The 27,422-nt window shown below is 40.4% G+C and overlaps 1 protein-coding gene across 8 annotated transcripts in view; it reads left to right on the top strand.

The window, feature by feature from the left end:
• The window catches only part of immp2l (inner mitochondrial membrane peptidase subunit 2), a 539,159-nt gene that overhangs the window by 68,636 nt on the left and 443,101 nt on the right, over positions 1-27,422 (top strand). For 2 of the 8 annotated variants that reach the window (XR_013498730.1, XM_078219909.1), the window contains one exon: positions 452-2,021. The exons of 5 other annotated variants lie outside the window; for them this stretch is intronic. Coding sequence is in view for 1 of the 3 variants with exons in the window: in XM_078219909.1 (XP_078076035.1) it covers positions 452-497 (46 nt within the window). In the remaining 2 variants the exon portion in view is untranslated. Of the gene's footprint in view, positions 1-451; positions 2,022-27,422 lie in introns of those variants that run through there. One more of the 8 variants, XR_013498731.1, reaches the window with a different exon arrangement.

Raw genomic sequence — 27,422 nt, forward strand, 5'->3', positions numbered from 1 at the left:
TGGGTCCCTGACGCTATGAGGCAGCAGTGCTAACCACTGTTTATTTGCATAGATTTGGGACAGGGGTCGCACTGTTGCCTCCTTTGCATTCATACAGAAAAGCAGGGTTTCCAACCTTTTTGAGCTAGGGGTCCCCTCATGACCTCCCAAGAGCATCAGGATGTGGGCACCCCTTTTTTGCTGCAAACTAGATGCGAACATATAACTCAAATATATATAAGCCTTTTCTAGCTATATCAATGCATATATTAGGAATTAGGAAGAGGAACACAGTCACAAATATATTTGCCAGCTACATGGTCTCAAATTAATCCTTGGCCAAACTATCCTCCCATGGCCCTTTAACATTAACTCTGGAAGTCGGACCAACTTTAGGAGTGGATAATCTGGTAATAATTAAAATGTTCTCTTATTAAAAAAATACTTAAGTTTTACCTTTTGTCATTTTTAGTGGGAGGAGTGATGCTGGAAAGCTGTTGTCCACAAGGATGAATTGAGTTGCCAGGATGGCTTCATACTCTGAGGAGCAAGAGTACTCAAGGCAGGGAGCTCATCGAGCATCTCAGAGGTGAAGATGCTCGGCAGAAGTTATTTGTGGTGGTTTGGCAATGATGCCGACATCGAAAGTCTCATCAAACACTACGAACAGTGCCAATTGCAACAAAGGTTGCCTGCTGCAGCCCCACTGAACTCTTGGGAATGGCCTGACTGATCATGGGTACGAGTCCATGTTGCTTATGTTGGGTCCATTCATGGGGACAATGTTTTTGCTCATTGTTGATGAAAACTTTAAGTGGATGGACGTTTTTGAGGTGACGTCTCTTACATCACACACTACCTTTGAAAGATTACGCCAATGTTTTTTCACCCACGGGATACTTAAAGTGAATATTTCTGACAATGGAACAGCATTCACAAGTTCTGAGTTTCAGAACTTCACCACACTAATGGTACAAAGAGCTGAGCCTTACTAACTGGCATCCAATGGACTAGCTGAGTGAGGTGTCCAAACTTTAAAATCTGGTCTAAAGAAGCAGTCAGGAGGAATCTGAAGACTAGACTCTCACACTTCTTTCTTGACTACAGGACCGTCTCATATGCAACAACAGGAGTCCTGCCAGCAGAGTTGTTAATGAACTATCGTCTCAGAATGGGACTTAACCTCTTGTTTCCAAATTTGCCGGGGAGGGTAAAGGTCAGCCAAAGCAGTCAGAAGGCAAGTCATGATTCATGTCGGTCAGCATGGTCATTTATGGTTGATGACACTGTGTATATGAGGAAGTTTGGTAGTGGGTCGAGTTGGGTCCCTGGAATCATTGTCTTTAAAACTGGATTCCTGTCTTATCAAGTGGACGTAGAAGGAAGGATCTGCTGAAAACACATTGACCATTTGAGAAAAAGAGAGATGCCCCAGCAGCCAGTTTTGCCATCAGGAAATGTTGCCAACTGTTTTAGCAGTGAAGTACCTGTGGCAGGCACATTCGATATCTCCATGGAAACAGATAGAACTGAACTGCCGGTGCCTGAAGGGGGCACTTGTCATTGTGGTTCCAGCTGATAGTAATCCTGTGTAAGTGCCCCAGCTCGAAGCGTTACGCTACTCCACGAGGATTCGGAAACCCCTGAAGGACTAAATTTATAATTGACTAAATTCATGTACCAAATGTTTAATTAGCTCGGACTGTGTAAATTGAGTATTGACATTTGTATAGAAAGGTTTTTAGAGGGGGATGGATGTGGTGATTGTCCTTTTCAGAATCTATCTGCAGAGTAAGAGTCACATGACCTGGGGAACCAATCAAGGAGCAGGATGGGGATCACCCTGGTAAGCTCGAGTTTTGGTGCTGAGAGCCATCTTGGGAGCTGACTGCAGCCATGAGGCTGCAAGCCTCTGTATAGTTTTAACATGTAAATAAATGAGTTGTGTTTTCACTGAACTGGTGAATGAACATCTTTACATTATGGCAGAGCTTCTGAATCAGTCCTGTACCTCATTGGATGATTCTTATGTTCCAGATGAGGAGTGCGAAGTTTTGAATGACATTAATATTAAAGTAGATAGAAATGTCGTCCTGGGTAGATGAATAAAACTGATAGTGACAAGGGTCCAGATCTGGATAATGTTCATCCAAAGGAGATTCAAGAGAAAGGTGATCTGTTAGCCCCTTGCCTGTATCTTTAGTATCAAAAAGAAATGCCTGTACCTTTAGTTGTTCAGTAGAGTCAGGGACTGTTTTCTTAAACTGGAAGTTAGTTTATGCATATTATTTTTATTTAAAAAAATGAAAAAGTCAAAGCCACAGAATTGTTGCAATCAAGGGAAGTTCTGAAGCATTAACTGTGTTTCCCTCTCCACATGTGCTGTTTGACCTACTGAGTATTTCCAGCATTTTGTGCTTTTACTTCCAGCCTTCAGCCTGTCCTTCCCTATTGGAAAGCTTATGGAAGGGATCATTAGAGATCCTCTTTTATGATCTCTGGAAAAGGATAGGGATATTAGAAATTCATCACACAGCTTCCAAAAAATAAAGGCATCAACATATTTGAAGGTTTTTTTTGAGGAAGTCACTTGGGTAGTGGATGAGGAAAATCTGGTAGAAATTATCTACATGCGAAGCCTTTTATAAAGTACCTCAATCTTTAAGGTTACTTCACAAGAATCCTGTGATATCAATAGAAATTTGAAATATTAGATGAGGAATTAGCTGTAATTCTACAACCAAAACTTATGATTAATGGACGTGATTCATTTTGGAAACATATTACTACTGCTGACCTCCCCCCACTCCCCCAAGGGAATTGATCCTAGGTCTGATACACTTCATCTTCTTTATTAATGACCGAGGAAGTGGTGTTGATTATATAATAAATTTGTAGATGACATCAAAATCTCAAGTTTTATTTGAGTAAACTTGTTTTTGCTACTGATTTATTATCTGGGTAGAGCTATAATAATTAGCTGTTCAACTGTTAGGGCGAGTGAAATGGTGCAGTGCTAAAGTCTCTGATTTTACAAAATGGCTGAAGTAATAGTTGGAGCTACTCAAATATTCTGGGACATTTGCCCTGTGAAATGGGTTCTCCAGCGTTGGTTCACGATTATAAAGTCACAAATCTCCAGGAATTTCTGGACCTCAACATTACCTTTTTATCTGATTACAGCAGGTTACTCAAAAATCCCAGATTGCCCCGATAATGGTGGTGCTGTGTGATTTACCTCATTATCTATTTTCTGGCTGATAAATCCCTTATATTCAATCAGCCCACAAATGTGTTTAAGATTAGAAGCAGAATGGAAAACTGGAATGAATATTGGCATAGTGGCATTGCTGGCAAGTGATGATAAGGATGTTAATTGTTGCAATCAAGGGAAATTAATAAGATATTTAGCTGCAATTAATGATTAGATTTCAGTTGTATTTTGCTCTGCATCAATGCCTTCCACGCAGTATTTGAGGTTGAATAGGTTGACCAAAAAAAGTGCACTCGAGCATATTGATTGAAAAATGTCAGTGACCAGATATTTTTGAAATTAGTTGAGTACCTAGCACATTATTGAAATGTGATGGAACTCGATGCATATGACGCTGAATGATTCATGGGCAGGAGATGAGAAGTCCTGTACTGTTTAACTGATGGTGATACTGAGTCACGACTTACAAGTTGTGGTATCACTTGTGGAAAGCTGAGGTGAGGATGGTCTGTTCTGAGTCTCACTTGTTCACACTTAATGTTGCTGACAAACAAATCATAAAGTCTCGATGCTGAAATAAAACAGAGCCGTGAGCTAGAAAGAATCTTAATCATATCTGTAGCACAGCTTCGATAACCATTGCAACATTTCCATGATATTCCTGTAGCATGCAGATACAACAAGCAATTAGGAAGGCAAATGGCAAGTTGCCCTTTATTGCAAGGGATTAGAGTACAGAAATAAAGACATTTTGCGACAACTTTGGTGAGACCACACCTGGAACACTGTGCAATTTTAGTCTCCATATTTAAAGATTGATACATTTGCATTGGAGGAAATATAGCCAAGGTTCACTAAATTGGTCCCTCCGATGAGGGAGCTGTCCTTTGATGACTAAGTTGGACCTAAATTCTCTGGATGGTTCACAAAAATGAGAGATGATTTCATTGAAACATGCAAGATTCTGAATGGGCATGGCAGATTGGACATTGAAAATTGTTTCCCTTGGAAATCTAGGTGCACAGTCTCAAGATAAGAGGGCAATCATTTAGGGTTGAGCTGAGGAGAATTTTTTTCATCACCGTGTCGGGAATCTTTGGAACTATCTACCCTAGAGGGTTATGGATGCTCCATTGTTGAATATATTTAAGGCTGGGATAGGCTGATTTTTAGTCTCTCATGGAATTAAGGGATATCAGGAGTGATCAGCCAAATAGAGTTGAAGATCGAGATCAACCATGATCACATTGAATGGTGGAGCAAGCTCTCCAGATTGTGTGGTTTACTCCTGCTGCTATCTTCTGTGTTTTTGTGAGCGTCTTTCTATTGTCTCAGGGTAGTTTTATGCAGATAGAAACTGTGTACCAAAACATGAAATCTGTTGCAGCCATTTAGAACCATTCTAGCATAAAAGCAAAATATTGCGGATGCTGGAAATCCCCTGAAATAAAAACAGAAAATGCTGGAAAAACTCAGCAGGTCTGCAGCATCTGTGGAGAGAGAAACAGAGTTAACATTTCGAGTCAGTATGACACTTCTTCTTTAGATCCATTCGAAGTTTTCTGTCCCAAGTAAAGTTCATTTAAAAAAAAACCACACAGGTACAATCTACTTTGATTACTCTGCAGTAACCCACACAGTTTCACTGTCACAATAGCAAAGCATTCAAAAATATTTTAATACATTGTTGGAAGTAGAATCGCCAACTGTGGTTAAATGTAATCCTGAAGGTCTGATCACGAGTTGTCCCCATGCTCCAGCCATTTGGCGGCCAACACATCCATTCTCGTGATGCACTGCTTTCCTAAACCAATTGGAAAGCAAAGAGACTCATTACCCAATTGAATGATGCTTGACTGTCAGTTAAACATTTTAAAAAACCATCTTTTTAATGTCCCACTGGTTTTTCTCCAGGGTTACACACAGCAGTATCCTGGAGATTGATGGAGACTCTTGGAGAGTTGGCAATCTTAGGCTGGGAAAAGAGGTTTAGCGCAGCAAGAAGGCAAGTCCTGTCCCTTAACAAAAAGGAAGGAGGATGTTCTAATTTTAGAATCAGTTTTAATTAAAACACACCTGCCATTTTTGCTCATTACAGTAAAGCTTCTTGCTAAGCTACTGTTTAAATTGGACATTGCCAAAATAGAGGGCTCTTCGATGAGTCAGCATTGTGAGACTGCATTGAATAGGTCTTTAGTAAGATGCATGACATGTCCATGGGGAGAGGTAATTGTGGCCATTACTTTTTGCAAGGCTCACATGAATTAAATTGGTTCACTAAACCTGATCCGGAAAATTGGGAAGCAAACAAAACATTTTGAATTAGATGATCCCTGGAGAGCGAGAACACGCACAATAAAATGGATAAAACACGACCTCCCAATTACAGCAATGGATGCAACATCTTTATTCACCTCTCTTTGTTCATAGATCAGCCATTTCCATTCCACAAGGCTTGGGTAGGGAGCTGCAGTTAAGTTAAATTTAAAGAATAAAGGTGCATTTAGTGGAGCTGCATTATACTGTGAGTGTCTGTATATATGGCTTGTTTAATTGCTATCTGTTATCACCGTAGCTGTGTTGTCAGCGTGGATCTGAGAGCTCATCAGCTTTTGTTACAGTAATTATTGTGGAGTATGCAAGAATGGATCAGTTCATTTGGTGTAAATGTACCATCCTTGTTTTGTATCTGTAGTTCTACTTATTATTTGATCTGCAATCTAACCTGGACTTGCACCACATTCATGCTGTCTGGCTAATCAGCATGTTATTATAAATTTTGTTACAGTTGTTAATAAGAACTATTTTGAGCATGCAGTGAATCGATTGAATGTGTGTTGGATCTATTGATTATCTAGTACACTATATGTTTCTTTATAGCAGCGGAAGTGGATATCTCAGGTTTTAACCTATGACTACTATTAATCCAGAAGGATTTGCATTTGACAAATCTGAGGTCATGAAGTCACCTCTTTTTGTAAGTACAGTTACTATCAGCGACAGCCATCAAATGTATTAAAGTTGTCCATTTGGAATCAATATCCTGTAAAGTCTAAGTTGCTTCATGTATGGGGATAAAAGAGTTGTTTATAGCTGACCACTGAGCTAAAAAGATATGCTTCAGTGTTTTGATGACGACATAAACTTTGCAAACAAAAAGTGCTTTGCAATGTTAGCATTACAATAGAATAGAATGAAATAATTGTTTTAGTTGTCAGTGTTTAGCAACATGAAGATGAAGATGTATGCAATCACACTTCATTAAAGGTAACCATTCCATTGCGCCTGCTGCAATATAGTTTATCCAGAAGCTTTAAAGTTGGGGAGGTGCATACCTGCTATAGAGGATTTGGACAATCTGTCTGACATGGAAAAGTTTGTTTGTCAGATGGATATAGCAGCAGTAGGAAGAGGACATAATCTAAATTGAAACCTCAGTGCAGATGCCAACATTTGTCTGGTTACACTCATTTGAAGCACCTTGGAGTGCGTTTCTGTGTTAAAGGCTCTGTCAATATAAGATGTTGCTTTTGTACTGATAGAGTACTGCATTGTTGGAGGTCTCTTGAATGAAAACCTGTCTACCCTCTCAAGTGAATGCAAAAGATCCCTTGGCATTAGTTTAAGAGGAAGAGAGTTCTCCCAGTTACCTGGCATGATAGTCTCTTAATCAACATTGGCAAAATACATTTCTGGTCATTATTCTATTACTTTCTGTGAAACCTAGCTGTGTGCAAATTGGCTCTTTGTGTTTGCATGGAATACAATAGTGACTACTCTTCAAAAGTAATTGATTGGCTTTGAAACTGTTTGAGATATCTTGAGGATATAAACAGCACTAAATTGCTATGTCTTTTCTGTTTTTTTATGAGTTAAGTATAAACCCGAAAAATGCTATAAATAAATACCAACATCAACTTTTAGATAGTGTAATTAGTACCAATAAAATATGTCTGAAAGGAGCAGAATTTGTTTTTTTCTTGCTATAGTGTGTTGAAGCTTCAGCTATCTGTAAATTAATATTTAAACTTGCACAGGATTATTGTACTTTATGTAATGACAATCTTATGATTTGATTTGATTTATTATTGTCACATGTATTGGTATACAGTGAAAAATATTGTTTCTGGCGTGCTATACAGACAAAGCATACCGTTCATAGAGAAGGAAAGGAGAGGATGCAGAATGTAGTGTTACAGTCATAGCTAAGGTGTAGAGAAAGATCAACTTAATATAGGGTAAGTCCATTCAGAAGCATGATGGCAGCAGGGAAGAAGCTATTCTTGAGTCAGTTGGCACGTGACCTCAGACTTTTGTATCTTTTTCCTGACGAAAGAAGGTGGAAGAAAGTATGCCCAGGGTGCATGAGGTCCTTGATTATGCTGGTTGCTTTTCTGAGGCAACGGGAAGTGTAGACAGAGTCAATGGATGGGAGGCTGGTTTGCATGATGGACTGGGCGTCGTTCACAACCCTTTGTAGTTTTTTGTGGTCTTGGACAGAGCAGGAGCCAATTCAAGCTGTGATACATCCAGAAAGAATGTTTTCCATGGTGCATCTGTAAAAATTGGTGAGCGTTGTAGCGGACATGTCGAATTTCCTTTGCCTCCTGAGAAAGTAGAGGCACTGGTGGGTTTTCTTAACTATAGTATCGGCGTTGAAGGACCAGGACAGTATGAATATCATATTGTGTGCTAAGATCTTAATTCTTTATAATTATCCCTTCAAACTGAAAAATAATTAGCTGTAGATCATGTGTCAGTATAATTCTGAAGTTGCTTCTCAAAGCCTTCAATTAAAAAAATCACTTTTTGCTGCCAAGAATATTGTTTTCATTTGAAGTGATTTATTTATTGCATCAGAAAGACAAGAAGATAAGGCTGCATGTTGCGGACAGAATTTGCCTTCTTCATTGAAACTCTATCCTCAACATTCTCCTTATTTTGCAATTTTATAAATTGTCTTCTGAAAATTACAAGATGACATAAGACAGCACAGTGGTATGTATTCCTTTTTCTGGAAATGTGCAGGCCAAGAATATTTATATTCATGTGCAAATTTAAAAAGACATTTCAGATACAGAGAACAATGCAGCAAAAATGCTTAATGATTTTCTTAATCTACTGGTTTGATCAATGACAAAACAAAATCTTGATCTTATTATCTGCATCCTTAATTTGGACAATTTAGGGGAGGTGATGGCCCAGTGGTATTATCGCTAGATTATTAACCCAGAAACTCAGCTAATGTTCTGCGGATCAGGGTTCAAATCGCGCCATGGCAGGTGGTGGAATTTGAATCCAATAAAAAATATCTGGAATTAAGAATCTACTGATGACCATGAAATTATTGTCGATTGTCAGAAAAACCCATCTGGTTCACTAATGTCCTTTAGGGAAGGAAATCTGCTATCCTTACCTGGTCTGGCCTACATGTGACTCCAGAGCCACAGCAATGTAGTTGATTCTCAACTGCCCACGGGCAATTAGGGATGGGCAATAAATGCTGATGTGGAGATGCCGGCGTTGGACTGGGGTAAACACACTAAGAGTTTTAACAACACCAGGTTAAAGTCCAACAGGTTTATTTGGTACCAAATAAACCTGTTGGACTTTAACCTGGTGTTGTTAAAACTCTTACAATAAGTGCTGGCCAGCCAGCAACGCCCATGTCCCAAGAATGAATAATTTAAAAAATGGGCAATTATTACTACAAATTACAGTCAGAACACTGGAATTTGGAATAATGAAAATGAAAGATGTCACTTGAAGAGCTGGCTGTGAGAGGCCAGAGATCACCTATCCAGTGTGAAATTGAGTTGCCGTGGATGGGCTGAGGTTGGAGGACAATACAGAGGGAGGTGGCTGATTCTATGGAGCACTTTTAAGGGGATTGGTGTACTCAAGGTGAGATCTAAATACTGGGAGGATACAAGAATTGAAAATTATGGCTGAAATTCTCCAACCTCACCCGTGGCTCAGATTCTCCGGTCTCACTGCAGTGAATGGAGATTTGGTTGAGTGCCAAATTCTCTGTTCTCGCTGGCAGCTGTAGCAGGGCATACGAGACTGGAGAATTCTGGCCCACATGTGAGAGAGTGCTGGTTTGTGGGAGTACAGAAAAGTGTAAGGGTCAGGAAGAACTGGTGAGTGTATTGGGTATGGGAGGTCTGGACATAGTTAGGATGTCGAAGTTTAGGGAAAGGATTGGAGTGTTAAAGGGATACATAGGAATAGGAAGTGCTTAGAGGAGATAGAGGCTGGATAGAGTGCAGGTCTAAAAACAGTAGGAAGAAGGATACAGTCTCGAGTACAGTCTGTTATCAGAAATAAAGCATTGTAGAGACACTGTGAGAAGGTTTTATAGTGCAGTGGGTAGTGTCCCTGCCTCTGAGTCAGAAGCTTCGGGTTTGAGTCTCACCCCAGGACTTGATGGTCAAGGAAAGGGCATTCATAACTGCAAATCCTTCCAATATGCCAATGGCTGGCGGTAAGAACGGGCGAGACTCCTGGTCAGCCATGCTTGATGCGGAGTGGCGCCCCTCAGGCTACAAGTCCTTAGCGACCGACTAACGACCTGTTTCAGGAATACCTAACTATGGAAACAGACAAAAGTCTGCCTTGGTGAACCACTAGGTGCTGGAAGAGAATTAGAATGGCATTTGAGAGATACTGTGCCAGGCGAACATTATTGACCGAGAACATGCTGAATGCTGCAGGAAACATCTGTGAGGTATTCCTCCAGTCCCACAACCCTCCTCTAATTATGGCCTCTTCAGCATTCTCACTTGTTTTTAATCACCCCACCTCTGGTGGTTGTGCCTACAGCTGCTAAGGTCTAAAGCTATGGGATTCCTTTTTAAACCTCTTCTCCTCTCTGCTTTCAGGATGTTCCTTAAAACCTATCCCTTAGACCAAGCTTTTCATGTGTTTGTGTTGAAGCATCTGAGCGTGTTCTGCTATGTTAAAGGTGCTATATAAATACAAGTTGTTATTAACTGAAGTAAGCTTGATTAAAGTGTAAATTTGTTTCTTAAGGGAACTAACAAGAAAATTGAAGTTGTCCATCTGTGGTGACTTCAAAATTGACAAAAACAAAGATTTAGCTGTAAGAGCAAAGAAAATTACAGCACGGGAACAGGCTCTTCGGCCCTCCAAGCCTGCACCGACCATGCTGCCCAACTGAACTAAAATCCCCTACCCTTCCGGGGACCATATCCCGCTATTCCCATCCTATTCATGTATTTGTCCAGACGTCCCTTAAAACTCACTATCGTATCTGCTTCCACTACCTCCCCCGGCAGCGAGTTCCAGGCACCCACCACCCTCTGTGTAAAAAACTTGCCTCGTACATCTCCTTTAAACCTTGCCCCTTGCACCTTAAACCTATGCCCCCTAGTAATTGACTCTTCTACCCTGGGAAAAAGCTTCTGACTATCCACTCTGTCCATGCCCCTCATAATCTTGTAGACTGCTATCAGGTCGCCCCTCAGCGTCCTTCGTTCCAGTGAGAACAAACCAAGTTTCTCCAACCTCTCCTCATAGCTAATGCCCTCCATAAATCTTTTCTGTACCCTTTCCAAAGCCTCCACATCTTTCTGGTAGTGTGGCGACCAGAATTGAACACTATATTCCAAGTACAACCCAAACTTTTAGAGAGCAGCAAAACTCCAGCCCCAGGCCTCTTAAGAGAGTGTAACTGATGACACTAATGCCACACAGTGAAAATACAGCCTTTTATTATACTGCTTTAGCATTAAACTGCTACCAATCAGCTGGACTTAGTTCCTGAAGCTATACAAGGATGTTGTGTAGAATGTGGCCTATTTAGCACTGAAGCCATGACTTTAATGCAGCTGTCTCTTCCCTATCCATGGCACAAGATGCTGGAATTGAAATTTTAGGTATTTGATATATGCATTCTGTAATAGAAAAAAGGTGACTACATTTTGAGTATCAAATATCTTTCTCAAAAGACATTACTTCTTCTGAATATGTACAGGACTTAAGAATCACTAGATTAGCAAATTAAGATGAATCATTAGAGTAATACTCCAACTATAAATTAATCGAATCTTGCATTTTCATTGTAAAAATTGGACATGTGCCCCAGGAAGCAAATTAATGGAATGTCCTTTACAGTAACTCCTGCCTGATACTCTTCCTTCTCTTGTTTTAAATGCATGCTTAATTCAGTTCTAACAGAAGCTTTATTCAGCCTTGCAGCCTTGAACATACAGGTCCCGACTTTAATAATGGTGCAGTGCCATGCTCATTGTCCAGATCTTGTCAAACTAGTATTGAACTGACAACTTCAACTTTTGTTCTTCAACATATATATCATGAATTTAATGGTTTTAACAAGTATTTGCGTTACAGGAATCTCATACAGTGAAATGTACCATTCACAAACCTTTTGAACAATACATGCATCATCTCCTTGGCACTTGGGTTAACAACACTGAGAATGAGAGGTATAGAATAAGTGTGAATTAGCAGCTTTTGTACAAAGGCATGACAGCTATCTGGAGTAAGTGAAGCAGGGGAATGATTAACTAGATGAGCTGAAGTTCAGGATGTGGCAGTGTGTGTCCACGTGCAGGTCATTGTCATGGTGCATGGGGTGGTTGTACACAAGTTTGTGCCTGTTGCTCTGAGTTGTCCCTGTAGATTAACTCAGGATAGACACTATCTTATTCAGGTTACCCCTACTCACAAGTCCGCTATTTTGTCACAGAGGGAAAAAACAAGAAATATCTTCTAACACCATTGCTAGAAGACACTTGGCAGTGTTATGGACAGTAGTGCAATCAGTTTTTAGCATATGGGCCGGAATTCTCCAGCCGTTCACGCCAGCAGGATTCTCCGGTCCCGCCGGCAGCGCAACTTTGCCTACGGGTTTCCTGCCAGTGTGGGGTGACGTCAGTGGGAATTCCCATTGACAGCAGTGGGACCAGAGAATCCCGCCACTAGCAAACATCGTGCCACCTCCCACTGACGGGAAACACGCGGCTGGGAGGCCGGAGAATCTCACCCATGATTTTTTATAGTCATTGTATTGACTGAGGAGTTGAGATATTTACTGAAAAACATGTAATCAGACTGAGTTAAAGATAATTCAAAATAGAGCAAACACATTACACTAAAATATACTGAAAATTGATTTAATATGGGAGCTGTCCCATTTTATTATTGCTTAATGTATTTGAATATGCAGTTAACAAAATGGCTTGATGAGGATGTACTCTATTAAATCTTTCACCAGATGTTGGCTTTTATGTATATCATTATGTATGTATTGATATTGAATTAGTATTTCTATTCATTACTGATCTGACATTTTTAATTGGTAGCAAAAGCTTTGCAGGTATGTTGATGATATGACTGAGCACACTAGATTTATATATCCTTGCAGTATTGCTACTTGTGGCTCCTCTTTGGAAGAAAACATTTTGACGTTCAGTTACTTGAATACAGCTTTCAGATGCTAAGATGGATTTAGTACACAAAAGCTAGCTGGTAATGCAATTTGTATCTGAATTATTGCTTTTTTTAGTTTATGGCATTTCATTAACATTTGAATGCATGTTATTTGCTGAACTCGATTTGCTTTAGTCAAAGTTCATAAAGATGAGTACTCTAATTAACCAGGAGGATTTAAAGTAGTTTTGACAAGAAAACCTGAAATGAAAGGGTCTTCTGGAAATGCACCTAAGGTTCATTTGGAATGAAATTAAAAAGTGTTAATAGAAAATAAAAAACATCTGGAAATACTCAGCACGTCAGGCAGCATCTATAGACAGAAAAGAAGAATTAACCTTTCAGGTCTGTGACCTTTCGACAGATCTGAGGAAAATTAGAAATGTTAATAGATTTTGAATATGTGAAAGGGGTGGTGAAGGAAAAAGAACAAAAGCAAAGTTCCATGATAGGGTGGAGGAACGGAGAGATTAAAAGGTTTCACAGTATAAAAACTGAAGGAATGGGTTAAATTAGGAAACAAAAGATGTGTTCAGATAAGGTGTGAATGGCCAGAGAGCAGCTGTTCAAATTCATAGACTCCCTACAGGACGGAAGGAGGCCATTCGGCCCATCGAGTCTGCACCGACAACAATCCCACCTGGGCCCTATCTCCGTAACCCCACATATTTACCCCGCTAATCCCTCTAACCTATGCATCCTGGAACACTAATGGGTAATTTAGCATAGCCAATGCATCTAACCTGCACATCTTTAGACTGTGGGGGGAAACCGGAGCACCCGGAGGAAACCCACGCAGACACGGGGAGAATGTGCAAACTCCGCACGGACAGTGACCCAAGCCGGGTAACGAACCCAGGTCCCTGGTGATTCAAAGTAAATAAAGAAATGAGAAGAGAAACAAGGGAAAAACAAATTAGCATCTTCACCCATTACTGGGATGTCGATTGGTGAAAAGGAATTGTAGATTCAGGAAGTGTGTTATTCATCACAAAGTACACAGCCTCTAACCTGCTCTTATAGCCACAGTATTCATAAGGTTGGAGCAGCTTAGCTAATGATGACCCCCAAGGATGTTGCAGGTGGGGGTTTTGATGATGGCAATCCCTATGAATATCAGGAAGAAGTGATTAGATTATTTCTCTGATGAGAGATGGTAATTGTTTAATATTTGTGTCAGCAGATATTATTTGTCACTTATCGTGGACTGCTTTGAGGAATTGTGAATGGAACTGTACAATCATCAGCGAACATCACCACTTCTGACCTTCTGATGGGCGGAAGGTGGCTGATGAAGCAGCTAACCTTAGGGTATGGGGATAATGGGGATGGAGGGAAAGGAAATAAGTTGTCATGGGAGCATGGTGACCATGGTGGGTGGGTAGAGGCACTAAGTTGGCATAGGACATTTGGAAGCCATGGGGGTGGAAAGGCATAGATTGTCATGGGTTGGCAAAGGTGGGGCATATGGAGTGTGTGGGGTGGAGGGTGAGGGCTAATGTGGGAATACAGAAAAGTGTAAGGCAGGGAGTTGTGTTTGGGGGGAGGGGGGGCTCCATAGGAGGGGGTTATTTTTTTTATCTCTTACAGACTTAGTTGCTAACAGGGTGGCCTCAATCAGACCATTGGGGCTGGTGGCTTCCAAGCTGTTTTTCCTGCCCGCTGCACCACTCTTCATAAAAATGAGAAAATTCCACCCTGAGTATGCATTTCATTTTAAGGTAAAATGTTCATTCTGAATGAATCTGAGAATCCATGCTGCATGAGCGTGACAGCTGCTTTGGAATTGGGTTTGTCAAGTATGTCAAGTAAGATTATGGGGAATACTCCTCTAAAAACAACCATTCGTAATCAGTTCTCCTAAGCATATTTTGAACAGATCTGGTTTTGGGAAAAAGCAGTGATGTTAAACATGTGCAACTCATTCCTTCAGGTGCTGTTGGAATATTGTGCCCAATTTTGGGCATCCCATTATAAGGGAAGGGCACCACAGCATTGAGAGGGTGTGGAAGATGTTTGCTTAAGACTAATTGATTTTCCATAGAATGTGCCCACGGGGATTCGATGTCAAGTCTGAATTGTGGTTAATTGGACCATGGTGCTTAGGTATGCTTTAGTCTTCTTTTAAGTCATACATCATATTATAGTATCTATCACATGTTGATTTTGTATGATTCATAGGTAAATGGCCTTGGCTCAATTGGTAGGCACTCTTGCTTCAGAGGCTGTGGTTCGAGTCCCACTCTAAAGACTTGAGCACAAAAATCTAGGCTGCACTCCAATAAATAGTCTAATGAGGAGGGAAGGGTTCCATTCCGCACTGTTATAGGGTTGTAGTTCATTATTCTGAAAATTCCAATTTATGTCAAAGCTTTGATTATTTCCACTGCTTATAGGCAGACAGATTTGAAGAATGTTCTATAAATGTTAAGGAGAGAAGTTTGATGTGGGTGATTTATTGGAAGTCTATCATCAGTGGGTGACAGTAGCAAAAGAAATTCATAAGTGTCTTAAGTGGCTCGTTTTCTATAAACTGCATACTCCATTTATACAGTTCCTGTATGACATTATTTTTACGAGTATTTAAAATAGTATTTTCAGATATATTTATAGTTCTGTGCAGTGATATTCCTGTAAATCATGATATGGGTCTGCAGTTTTTCTTGAACATCATGAGTCTGTGCAGCACAGCATAACAGTGTGAAATTATGGGGTTGTGTTAGGAATCTGGGTTGGAATTAATAGTTATATGAGAATTTCTGATGTATACGGTATCCACATGGATCTTTGCACCATAGCTGGTAGAATTAAGATTCCAATGTTGCATGTAGGGTTTGTAAACTGTAGAGTGCAAAATAGTGATCTGGACATTGTTGTAAGAGTGTGTCCCATGTCTCACTAAGAGGTTCAGAGGCTTGTAATGTTGAACTGAAGTGTTTATTGGAAACACACAACTATATACATCTCTAAGGTATAGGGCTGCATGGGTGCTGTCTCCATGCTGGCTTCTGCTAGACACCTTACATCATATTGTGGGCAGTACTACATTAACCCTTGCTATGCCAAACACCCTTTTACTTCAGACATTATGCATGACAATATGCTGGTTCACTTACTTTTTTGAGGTTACAAGGAGAAGGATCGAAAAGACAAAAAGTTTACTTGGCAAAAAGTGTTTTTGGCATGTCTTTGTCAGCCTGACTAACTTTGAAAGCGTAGTGTTTATTACTTACAAAGACTTGTAATCTGGTGCAGTATAAGGGTCTGTAGTCCTTTTTAAAAAGCCTAAGTGTACATTTGTTACAATATTTTTAACATTTCAATGTGAAGCTACGGAATGAACATCCCAGTATAAGGTTTTACAGTGTGGACATTCAGATGATGCATATAATTTGAACCCAATGCAAATATGGCAGACAAATCATACATCTGCAGATGAACGATAGGAGAAGCCAAACATTCTTGAAAGTTTTAATGAAGAAATAAAGAGCTAAGATTGAAAAGTAATTGGTATATTATTTAGAACACGCATTAGCTGAAGTAGTAGAAGTGGTTAATGGAACTCTCATTCATTTTTCACTGAGCTTAGGTAACTTTGTTTTCTGTACCTAATCTGATTCCCTTCAATTAAGTTCACAAATGATTTTGTTATCACATCCCTAAGTGAGAGAATAGTCTAAAATAATTTAATTTTGCTGAGACTATGCCATTCTGTTACAATTAGAGCTAACGCCCATGATTAATTGCTGTTTTGATGTACTTGGGTGTACTTGAATAGTTTACTGGAATGACCTATGTAACTTAATTTTAGGTGTAATATTGTCACTGTTCAGAAATGTGTTAGGATGATAATTAACTGAAGTTAGATATCATTTATTCATCTGCACAATATGACCCATTGTACAATACATTTGAAATAAACCTTGTGGGAAGAAATATATCTTATGAAGGGGGTACACAGCCTGGTATAATATGTTGGTGGTGATGGATTGTCCTGAGCATTAGAAGGAAATGCAGCATTTATTATATATTAGATAAATTAAAGCTTCACACCTGCGCATATTCTTCGCCAAGTTTACCTTTGTTAGTACCGTTCACTCTTTTCTACACTTTCTGGATGACAATTCCTTTAACCACTTCTATTACTGCAGATAATAGGTGTTGTAAATAACATATCAGATATTTTTCAATTTTAGTTTTTTATTGCTCTTTTTAAAACTTCTGGAATAATTTTTGACTTCTCTTTCAGTTCTTCATAATTGCTTTTTGTATCTGTCATATTTCCATTGGACTCAAATTCTAAGCATAATCCGAGTGTCAGTGCTGTAAAACTTCATATGGGAAGGGAAGTTCGATCTGTATAGTTCCATGTTGAAACAATAGTTTTCCTCCCATTAAAAAGTTCTTGGAAAATTGTAACTAATGTAAACATAGACAGCTGCAATAAGCAGGCTTTAAAAATGTGCTGAAGACCCTTGTGCCTCACCAGGTCTTGTCCTTCTGAAGATACAACGGTATATGGAACAGGGTATGCTTATTGAACAACATCCTGCACTCTCTCTTTTCCTTCCCTATGAATGGTATGTTGTGTCTGTATAGCGCGCAAGAAACAATGCTTTTCACTGTATACTAATACATATAACAATAATAAATTAAATCAAATCTATGGTATAAATCAGACAACAGCAGCAATTTTTGTTTTAATTCATTTCTGTGCTGTCCAGAATCTTCTGGATCTTTCCTTATGTATACAACCTTTCCCTACACTTCCCCAGTTGGAATCCCACACTCCCCCCCCCCCCCCCCCCCCCCCCCCCATAAAATAAACTCTTCCAAATAGCTTCACCAACATTGTCTATCCCTTGCTTAATTTACCTTTTTTTCCCACAGCCTTGACCTTGCATCTAAATTTCTCTTTTTGAAAATGGATGCCGGTTTCAGCTTTAATTCCAATTGCTTCTTTCACATAGTTTTAGGCACAACATAGCTACCTCCTCCTCCTTCGGATACCGTGCTCTAAGAGGGCAGTGATGACCATGGATTGATACATGATTATGGTTGGTTAAAGTGCTGCAGTGGTTTGCCATTGCCTTCTGCAGTATGGCTGACCAGGAAACTCTCCTGTACTGATTGCCTGCCATCGGGTGTATTGGTAGCATTTACAGACTGACTATAAACCTGTTTGGCCTTCTTTTGAACACACTTTCCGTGCCTATCAAATCCTGAAGTGGGACTTGAACTCTGAGCTTCTGGCCGAGAGGTAGGTTCGCTGCCACTGTGCCGTAAGACCTCCCCAATCTAACTACAGATGTTTTTAATTAATCAATAACTGCTCCACTTCCAACCCAATTCTCTCTCTATTACTGTTGACTCAATTTATCATGTGTTAACCTCATTCAGAGCATCCCCTCCATGTACATAGCCTCCAGATATCTACTGCTAAATAATGGCAGGCTCAGGACATGTAGATTTTCTCCATGCAGGTTAATGGGCACTGAAAAGCTTGTTAATTTTAATCTACAAGGGCAGTTTTTTATGTTTATTACATGTCCAACCAGCAAAAATCACCTTGGCTTATCTTGGTTAGCCTTCACATATCAGCATTCTTGTCCTCATGATATCATGTAACTAGAAAGTGCCCGTGAAGATGTTGAATGAGAATGGAATTGGACTTGGATATAATGCCTCCAGGGTCAAATGGCTTGTCAGGATTTTCAACGTAGGCTGTTATGGCCAGGCTATTTAGTAGTGGAGGACTGTCAGCAGCCCTGAATAAATGGTCCAACATGATGCATGTGTTCTGGAAATATAAAAAAAATACCTGTCCTCTGTTTTGCCATCATTCTTAGCATTGCTTGTTAAAATAATTTCATAAAATAAGTGCTATCATTGCTGATTACTTGTGCACTCTTGGAAATTTTAACATTATGGGCAGGAGTTTCTAGTCAGTTATGCTTTGTCATCAGTGCTATTCACCCAAAATTGGCCAAGGCAGTGCAAAATTGGGCAATTTGCATCCAAAGCAAATCGAGTTTCTGTAATCTATTCTGTTCAATTAAACTACAAATGATGTTCTAAAGATCATACGTTGACTGCATTAAAAATGATGTTTAATTTCTGCTCTCTATATTATGTAAACAAAAAAAATTTGCATCGACTTCGACAGTCAAAATCTTTGATTAGAAAATTAACTGATATCAATGGGGCTCATCACACTCTATTATGCACAGAATTCAGAATTAGAAATAAAGGACTGGAGTTTCTGTTCCATTGCACAATATTTTTCAGTGCAATTTGCAAGAAATGGATAGAGCCAGTTGCTGAATTTCAAGCGCAAATCAAGTTTCCATGATTCTTTGTGCTAGATCAGAATGGTGTGTACTTTTTTTAAAAATCAGGATATCTTTCAAGGAGCACAGAAGGAATACTTTTAAAGTATGTTACTTTTCCCCCCAATCTACAAAACTGGCCTGCAGATCAAATTAATCTCCTTTGCATATGTTACTGCAAATTGTTTGTAGGCCTTCAAGGAGGCTCTTAAAATTATTTTTTTCATCGTGTAAGAGCATGAATAGACATTTTTAAAAATATATATTTTTAGTTTACCAAGAAACTGACTACTGTGCACCAGTATAATTAGCAAATGGTTCTGTATCGTTTTTAAAAATCATTTTCAGTTATTAAAATCGGGTTAGGTGGACGAGACACTCGAATTGAAAATATGTACCTTTTTGTGATTAAAATCCATTTTTAGCTGTATTAGTAAAATTGCAGACAAGGAGATGTTGCTTCATGGAAGATATTACATTTGATAATATGCAAATAAGTTTGAGCAGAAACTTGGGACAGAATTTTCCAGCCGTTCTCACCGACGGGATCTTCCGGTCCCGTTGATAGTGAACCCGCGCCGTGGTTTTCCCAGTGCTGTGAGGTGCATAGAGTGGGAAACCCTGCTGACAGCAATGCAATCAGAAGATCTCGTCACCGGTCAATGGCAGGCTACCTCCGCCACCATGAAACATGCTGCGGGCGGGGGGAGTGGGGAGGAGTGGAAAATCCCACCCTTGAGCAGAAGAACATCAATTCAATTTTGAGCACGTTTTGAGCATGGTTCGCCATTTGCAGTGATAACTAGAAAGTCAGAAATAGCATGGTTAGTTACAGAGTGAAAGTTTATATCTTCTCCCCCAGCAATTTGCATTAACGCCAGCATTCAAACAAACCTACAGGACCATGGTGATTTTTCTTTTTTGTTTCCCACGCTCATTATTTCTATGGCCTTTCTGCATGTAATTTCCTATTCAATGCCGGGAGGAGTGGGGTTCAATGCCAGCATGGGGGGAGGGTTCATACACCTGAGGTACTCAAGAAAGTGGCTGGGGCACCCTCCAGAAGTCCCCGCGCAAAGACTGCAGTGGAAATTTAAACTTCCAGTGGGCAATTACCCTGCACTTAGTACCATCCTAAACTCCAATTTTAATTGGAAACTTGAGACGGTTTAGCAGAAGAACTCTTTGCAGAAGAGCTACTCTGGAAGAGATAGAAGGATCCTTCTAATTCCTGGATAAACATTGTATTGATCCCACTGACTCCTTGCTGGTCCCCTCACACCCCTGACTACCTGTCCTACTCCCCTCAACTATCTGCTTGACACCCTTACTACTTCCCACCCACTTGACTCCCCCGACTATTCCCCCCACCCCCCCCCACCTGCCCCAACCACTGACTAACCACCTGACTACCCACCCAATCCCCAACCACCTGCCTCACCCCTTCGACTAACCCCCACAACTATCCTCCCATACCCTCATCGACCTCCCCACCATCCTGACTACTACAACCCTCACCCCACTGACTATCCCATCCCCTGATGATCCACCTGATGCTGCAGCCATCCCCCGACTACCCCCAATGCTCCCTGACTACTCCCATCCCCGACTCTGACTACCTCCCCCCCCCACCACCACCCCCGACCACCACCCCAACTGCCCCCCATCCCCAACCCATCCTACCCAATTACTTTACAGAGTTACGTTTTGCTGCTGTGGCTCTGTGGTCACAAGCCCAACAATGGCAGCTGAAGAATGTCAACACCCATAGAATCTGCTTTTGCACCTCTTCAGTGGATAGGTATATTTATAGTCCTTATGGACAAGGCATCATGCTTTCCCTGAGGCTGTTTGAAACACTTCTAGTAAAGTTTTACCTCAACTAAATCTTTCATTGCTTCTTGGCATTTTATATCACTTTTACAAAGTGATATGTGAGCCAACATTCAACTGAATTTATCCATCATGTGTATGTTATATACAAAATACAATGTTAACACATAGAATCCCTACAATGCAGAAGGAGGCCATTCAGCCCATCTAGTCTGCACCGGCCACAATCCCACCCAGGCCCTATTCCCATAACCCCATATATTTACCCCACTAATCCCCTGACATTAGGGTCAATTCAGCATGGCCAATCAACTTAACCCATACATCTTTGGTCTGGACATGTACTTAAGGATATGACAACTAAGTTCCAATAGTACTGTAATTATAAAAAGAAAGCCTTATCCTACAATGCAGTATATTACAGTGAATATACTACTGCACCCAAAATTAGCATTTTCCAAAATAAAATCTATATTTGGGCCACATGAGTAGAGTTATGGTGACTCGGGAGTGACTAATACGTGTGTCATTTAATTCATAGCAAAGCATGAGTGTTTTATGGATATTGTTTGAACCATGAGATTGAATTACAGCCTTTACTTGTTCTAGTATGCATTAATTTTTGAAAATTTACTTAACGCTCTCAATAAAATGAAAACCACACTAATAATATGTGAAAATGGTGCCAGAATTAAATTGATTAAACCTTGTCAGAGGCTACAGTGATGTCATCTCACTGGAATTATAATGCCAGATAGGTCAAGAAGAAAACCTATACTTAGGAAGCTAAGTTATCAAGATCACAATATATAATATATTGTTGTTGAATTCTAGTTATAGCCATGGTTACCAAAGATATTGTTTGATCTACAGTATTTTACAATTATATTGTGTATTTTATGCTTTATTGTTTGGGACATATGATAGATTGGTTATGATCTTATAGATCCCTCAAGCCTTTCTCACTATCCCAGCGCTTATTTAATCAGTTCAGGCTGTAGAGTTGTGAAATGATGGAGGCAATTCTTCCAAGAATGATTTATTATTGTACCCATTAGAGAAATAGAGAGCCAAGACCATTTACAGACTATCTTAGAAAATATATTTATTTTGCTAGAGGGAAAATCACATTCATTACTTTGTATGCATACGTTTATTGATCTAATTTAACAGCTAGCTGTTGCTACTTGGAGATTCTCAAAACACTGCATGCGTAATTCTATCACTATGGAGAGCAAATTAAATTATAATGGAGCTTTTAGTTTTAAACAATAAATATATAACACCAAGACGTTCTGACCTCCTTCGCTTGCTGTTTAGCATTTCTTAGAAGTTGTACTTGAGCAGATACAAGTACAAAGTAAAACAAACTATATTCATGTAAGGTTGCATCCACACACCATCTTTAGCATTGCTGAAAAGATATTCTCAATTCAATGTAAGCCATTAAGATACCATGTAAACTGAAGAAATGGCAGATTGACTGGATCTTTAGCTGTTCTCCACTTCCATAACTTCATCTGTCCCTGTCCTCACTTCACCTATCTGCTGCTCGTTAAACCATTCATGCCAGTTAGATCATAAACTGTGGCGTGCCCTCTTGTATCTTCACTCCACCTTCTCCTTTAAGATCCTCCCTGAAATTCACCTCATTGACTAAAGCTTTTGTAATGATGCACTTTCAGAGACTTCATTCATCAACAACAAAAGAGCAAAGCATGCCTGCCTCTAGTTTTGAAATGCCCTTGCCCAAGAGAACTCCTCCCTCTGGGTGATTCTCCACTGATCCTGATTGGTCACCCAAGCCAAGTGACCCTTACTCTGCTGCATTTCCCTTAAAGGGACAATAACCACATCCCTCCCCCTTTAACTCCTTTATACAACCTTCAAAACTAATTTACTCAGTCCTAAATTCTAACTAACATTATTTCCATGAGTTGAGGGGGTTTTCTGGTTCATGTACAGCAGCATAGTCACCACACTCCGGCGTCTGTGATGCTTTCACAGGATTGATGTTAACAGGAACTGCAAGAACGTGTTATTTACAATGATTAAAGGGCAAATGGGTAAAGCATGTCTGCTACTAGTTCTGGAATGCCTCTGTCTAAGAGAATTCTTCTCCCTGGGATGATTCCCCACGTTGATTCCAATTTGGTCACCAAGGCCAGGTGCTCTTTACCCTTAAAGTGACAATCATCATAACTTTTATAGTCACAGGTCTTAATAACTTCTTTGGCTCAATTTTTTTGTCTGATTATTCTCCTGTGTAACAGCATAGGGACTTTTGCTTGAATATTAAAAGCACTATAACCCCTGGCTGAGGAACCTAGATCTCAGAGTCACAGCAAAGTATATTTTGTTAGTGTCACAAGTAGGCTTACAATGACACTGCAGTGAAGTTACTGTGAAAACCTCCTAGTCACCACACTCCGGCGCCTGTTCAGGTACACTGAGGGAGAATTTAGCATGGCCAACACACCTAACCAGCACATCTTTTGGACTGTGGGTGGAAACTGGAGCACCCGGAGGAAATGCATGCAGACACGGGAAGAACATGCAGACTCCGCACAGACAGTCATCCAAGACGGGAATCAAACTCAGGTCCCCGGCACTGTGAGGCAACAATACTAACCATTGTGCCACCCCATGACCTTACTGAATGGCAGAGCAGGCTCCAAGGGTTGAATGGCCTACTCCAGCCCCTATTTCATATTCCTTGTGTATAAATGCAAGTTATTGTTGATACAGCGGTACTATGTCCAGCACCTGGTGGTTTCAGACCTGAACTGCAGACCACAAAATGCAGTATAAATGTGGCCTTCAGTTATTTGTCCATTATTATTTTCTTTTTAAAAATTACATTGATTTTGTAGTGGATGTTGTTTTAATATTGGAACTTGATGCTGAACCTATTCATCTCTCACCATCAAAGCTCAAATTTATTTTCCCCTACTCTCCTCAACCCCACAAAAAGACTATTATTTATTGCACTGAATGGATAGTCAACTTGCCACCAATCTATTAAATTTGCAATCGGAATACAAATATTTTGAAGAACCTTTTATAAGTTGTTTGCTACAACTTATTTTGACATTACAATAGGGCCTACAGATTTTAGGTCTGCAAATGAATGGGTTTTGAATGAATTACGATCTCGCCCATACTGTCTGAGAGTTTGGACATTATGTTGAACTATGAACAAAATACAGGGAACCTTGTTTAACAATAACTATAAGGTCTTCCTGACATAACAATAAATGCATTCTGATTTGTACATCTGCTTTGTGGCAAAACATGACAGGAGGATATCTTGTGCATGTTGTTTCAACTGTTTTAAACCATGTATACAGTTAAAACTATATTAGGCAGAGCTAAGTCTTCAAAGTGTGGTGAGTAGCTTAGAGTGGTGGATTATCAATTAAGTGCCACAAATGAATTTTTAAAAGAATGCAGAATCCTTTGTATTGAAAATTCGAGGCACTTACTTTGAAATGGCCCATTATAGTTAATTGGTTACTTTTGAATAACTGCTTTACCTGATGTGAAGATTTGATACATTTCTTAACCCTGATAGAAAAAATTAAGTCCAAATGTGGTACATTAAATACCATATAGGTCCTCTGTATCTATAGAAATGGTACACTTTCTGTAAGAATGTGTACCAATTTGACCCAACTATTCCTGGACCAGTGGTTTAGTTATCCCAGTTTTGAATAATGGAAATTTACTGCATAGATGGAGACCATTTGATCCTTCAGGGTATAATTTTTGCTGGAGCAATCCAAAGCTTAATTTCCACTGCCCTGCATTCTCCCCATAACATAGCTACCCTCTGCATCAAATATTTATCTACTCATTCCTTAAACTTGCTGTAGTCTCTGAAGCAACTGCGCCCAGTGGCGGAACATTCTAGTCTCTAACAATTCTGAGTAAAGTTATTCATCCTAATCTAACTCCTGATTCTCAGCCAGCATCAGCTGCAACTATTTCTACTTGTCCCCAAATTACTGCTACTGGTGTGGTAGATAGCTGACACAGATTAACTAACAAGTTCTATTTTTATTTGCAAAAATATACTTTTGTTCATAAAATATCTGAAAGAAACATTACAAAAGATTTCAAACTGTCATAACAGAAAAGTGCAATGATGTTCACATTCGCTACAGAGATCAAGATGCATTCTGAGGTGCTGCATTCCATAATGAGAACATTACAAACATTCCAATATTTTTGTTACAGAGAGTGCAATACATCACTCATGTTGCACTCTGGGGCTTCAACACACTTATATTTACTTTGTACAGTTAGGATTAAGCTCGAGTCCAAGGGATTTTACACATTTTCCAGTCCCTCAGTATACTTTGGCTGAAAGGCCTTACCCAGTGGTCTTTCCCCATTGCAGCTTGGCAGTGGCTGCCCCAAGCTTGAGCGCGTCCCTCAGTATGTGGTCCTGGATCTTGGAATATGTCAGAGAGTTATAGAGGTTTACAGCATGGAAACAGGCCCTTCGGCCCAACTTGTCCATGTCGTCCTTTTTTTAAAACCCCTAAGCTAATCCCAATTGCCCGCATTTGGCCCATATCCCTCTATATCCATCTTATCCATGTAACTATTTAAATGCTTTTTAAAAGACAAACTTGTACCTGCCTCTACTACTACTTCTGGCAGCTTGTTCCAGACACTCACCACCCTTTGTGTGAAAGAATTGCCCCTCTGGACACTTTTGTATCTCTCCCCTGTCAGTGTGCAACACTAGGTCAAGGACAATTCTTTGCACTGAAAGACCAACACGTTTAAGGCAGGCCAAAAAATACCTTTCACCGAGTTGATGAGCCTCCAGCAGCAATTGATGTTTGTCTCGATGGGAATAGCCCAGAGTGTCTTGTGTGACAGAGCTGCTCAGGATAAATCTCGACAAATACCACTGCACCTTCTTTTCAAAGGCACATTCCATGAGGAGGTGTGCGCCCCCCCCCCCCCCCCCCCCCCACACCGGCAGCCACTTTGAGGGCAGTGTGTGATGGTGCAGAGAGTTTGGGTGTGCATGAAGGATCTGATAGGCAAGGCCTTTCTCACCACCAGCCAATTAGTCTTGGTGCTTGTTTCAAAGTCCAGGCGACGAGGCGTTCTGCCAAATGACTTTGGTAGTCTGCTCAGGCAACTATCCGACATGAAACAAATGCCCTTACAGTGGCATCCAGTGTCTATGCCTCACATCTTAATGGCCTAGCCCGGTTGACTGCATACATCACCAACCACAACCTGGTAACTGACCCGAATAAGCCCCAGGTTTCAACTTTCCACAGAAATTCTGGACAACCCCCAACCACATGAGAACAGGCCAGAGAAAATGTGGCCACTAGAGGGGCAGCTCAGATTCTGACTGTGGCCATTCAAGTCAAACCATCGCTCACATATACTGAACTGAATTCTATCCTGAGAGATCCATTCCTTCACACTGTGTCAGCTGAAGCCATTGAATTTATTGTTAATGTAGGTCAACATGAAACTATAACTAAATCCTCAGCCATTGGAATAGAAAAGTGTCTGTGATTGTTGTATCCGTCCCCTGGCAACCAACTGTGTTTGTTTTTGAACTCACTACATTCACATTAACATTACTGCTCATTAAGAAACTGCGTACCCAATCAGGTTAGTATTTCAGAAGGTATTTGAATTAATAGTTGTGTAACCTATTAGGCTATGTATAACGTCTTAAATTCCTCTTTGTCATCCAGTTAAACAACTGCCAAAATAAAACTTGTTTTTTTATGCTCCAGTTGGGGCAACATATGAATCAGTTACAGACACATGTTCCCAATTTTTCACTTCCAGGGTATTGGTTTGTCGTCTTTTTCTTTTTTGGAAGTCTCTCAGGGTCGAGGATGACTAACTTCCACTCCGGAAAGGGTGGGTTCTGCGGTGGTAGAATAGTCCAATCCTGGAGCCACAGACTCTGCCACAGGTTTGGCAAGTGGTGTTTGATGAGGTGGGTGGGGCGCTCTGGATTCTGTACTCTGCTGTTTACGCTTGGACTCTGCATGCTCCACCTGGTGACGCTCAAGGTGTTTGGAATCTTCACAGATGCTTCATCTCCAGTTTGCGCATTTTAGAACCATAGAACCATAGAAACCCTACAGTGCAGAAGGAGGCCATTCGGCCCATCGAGTCTGCACCGACCACAATCCCACCCAGGCCCTACCCCCATATCCCTACATATTTACCCACTAATCCCTCTAACCTACATATCTCAGGACACTAAGGGGCAATTTCAGCATGGCCAATCAACCTAACCCGCACATTTTTGGACTGTGGGAGGAAACCGGAGCACCCGGAGGAAACCCACGCAGACACGAGGAGAATGTGCAAACTCCACACAGACAGTGACCCAAGCCGAGAATCGAACCCAGGTCCCTGGAGCTGTGAAGCAGCCACGCTAACCACTGTGCTACCGTGCAAGGCAAACGATTCTCATGTGTTGATGGGGATGTTGTATTTATTTAGCGAGGTTTCCAGTGTGTCTTTGTAGCATTACCTCTGCTCTCCTAATGAGCTCTGGCCATTGTGGAGCTCGGAGTAGAGCACTTGTT

Source organism: Mustelus asterias, chromosome 9 (genome assembly GCF_964213995.1).
Source record: "Mustelus asterias chromosome 9, sMusAst1.hap1.1, whole genome shotgun sequence".
NCBI classification, from domain to species: domain Eukaryota; kingdom Metazoa; phylum Chordata; class Chondrichthyes; order Carcharhiniformes; family Triakidae; genus Mustelus; species Mustelus asterias.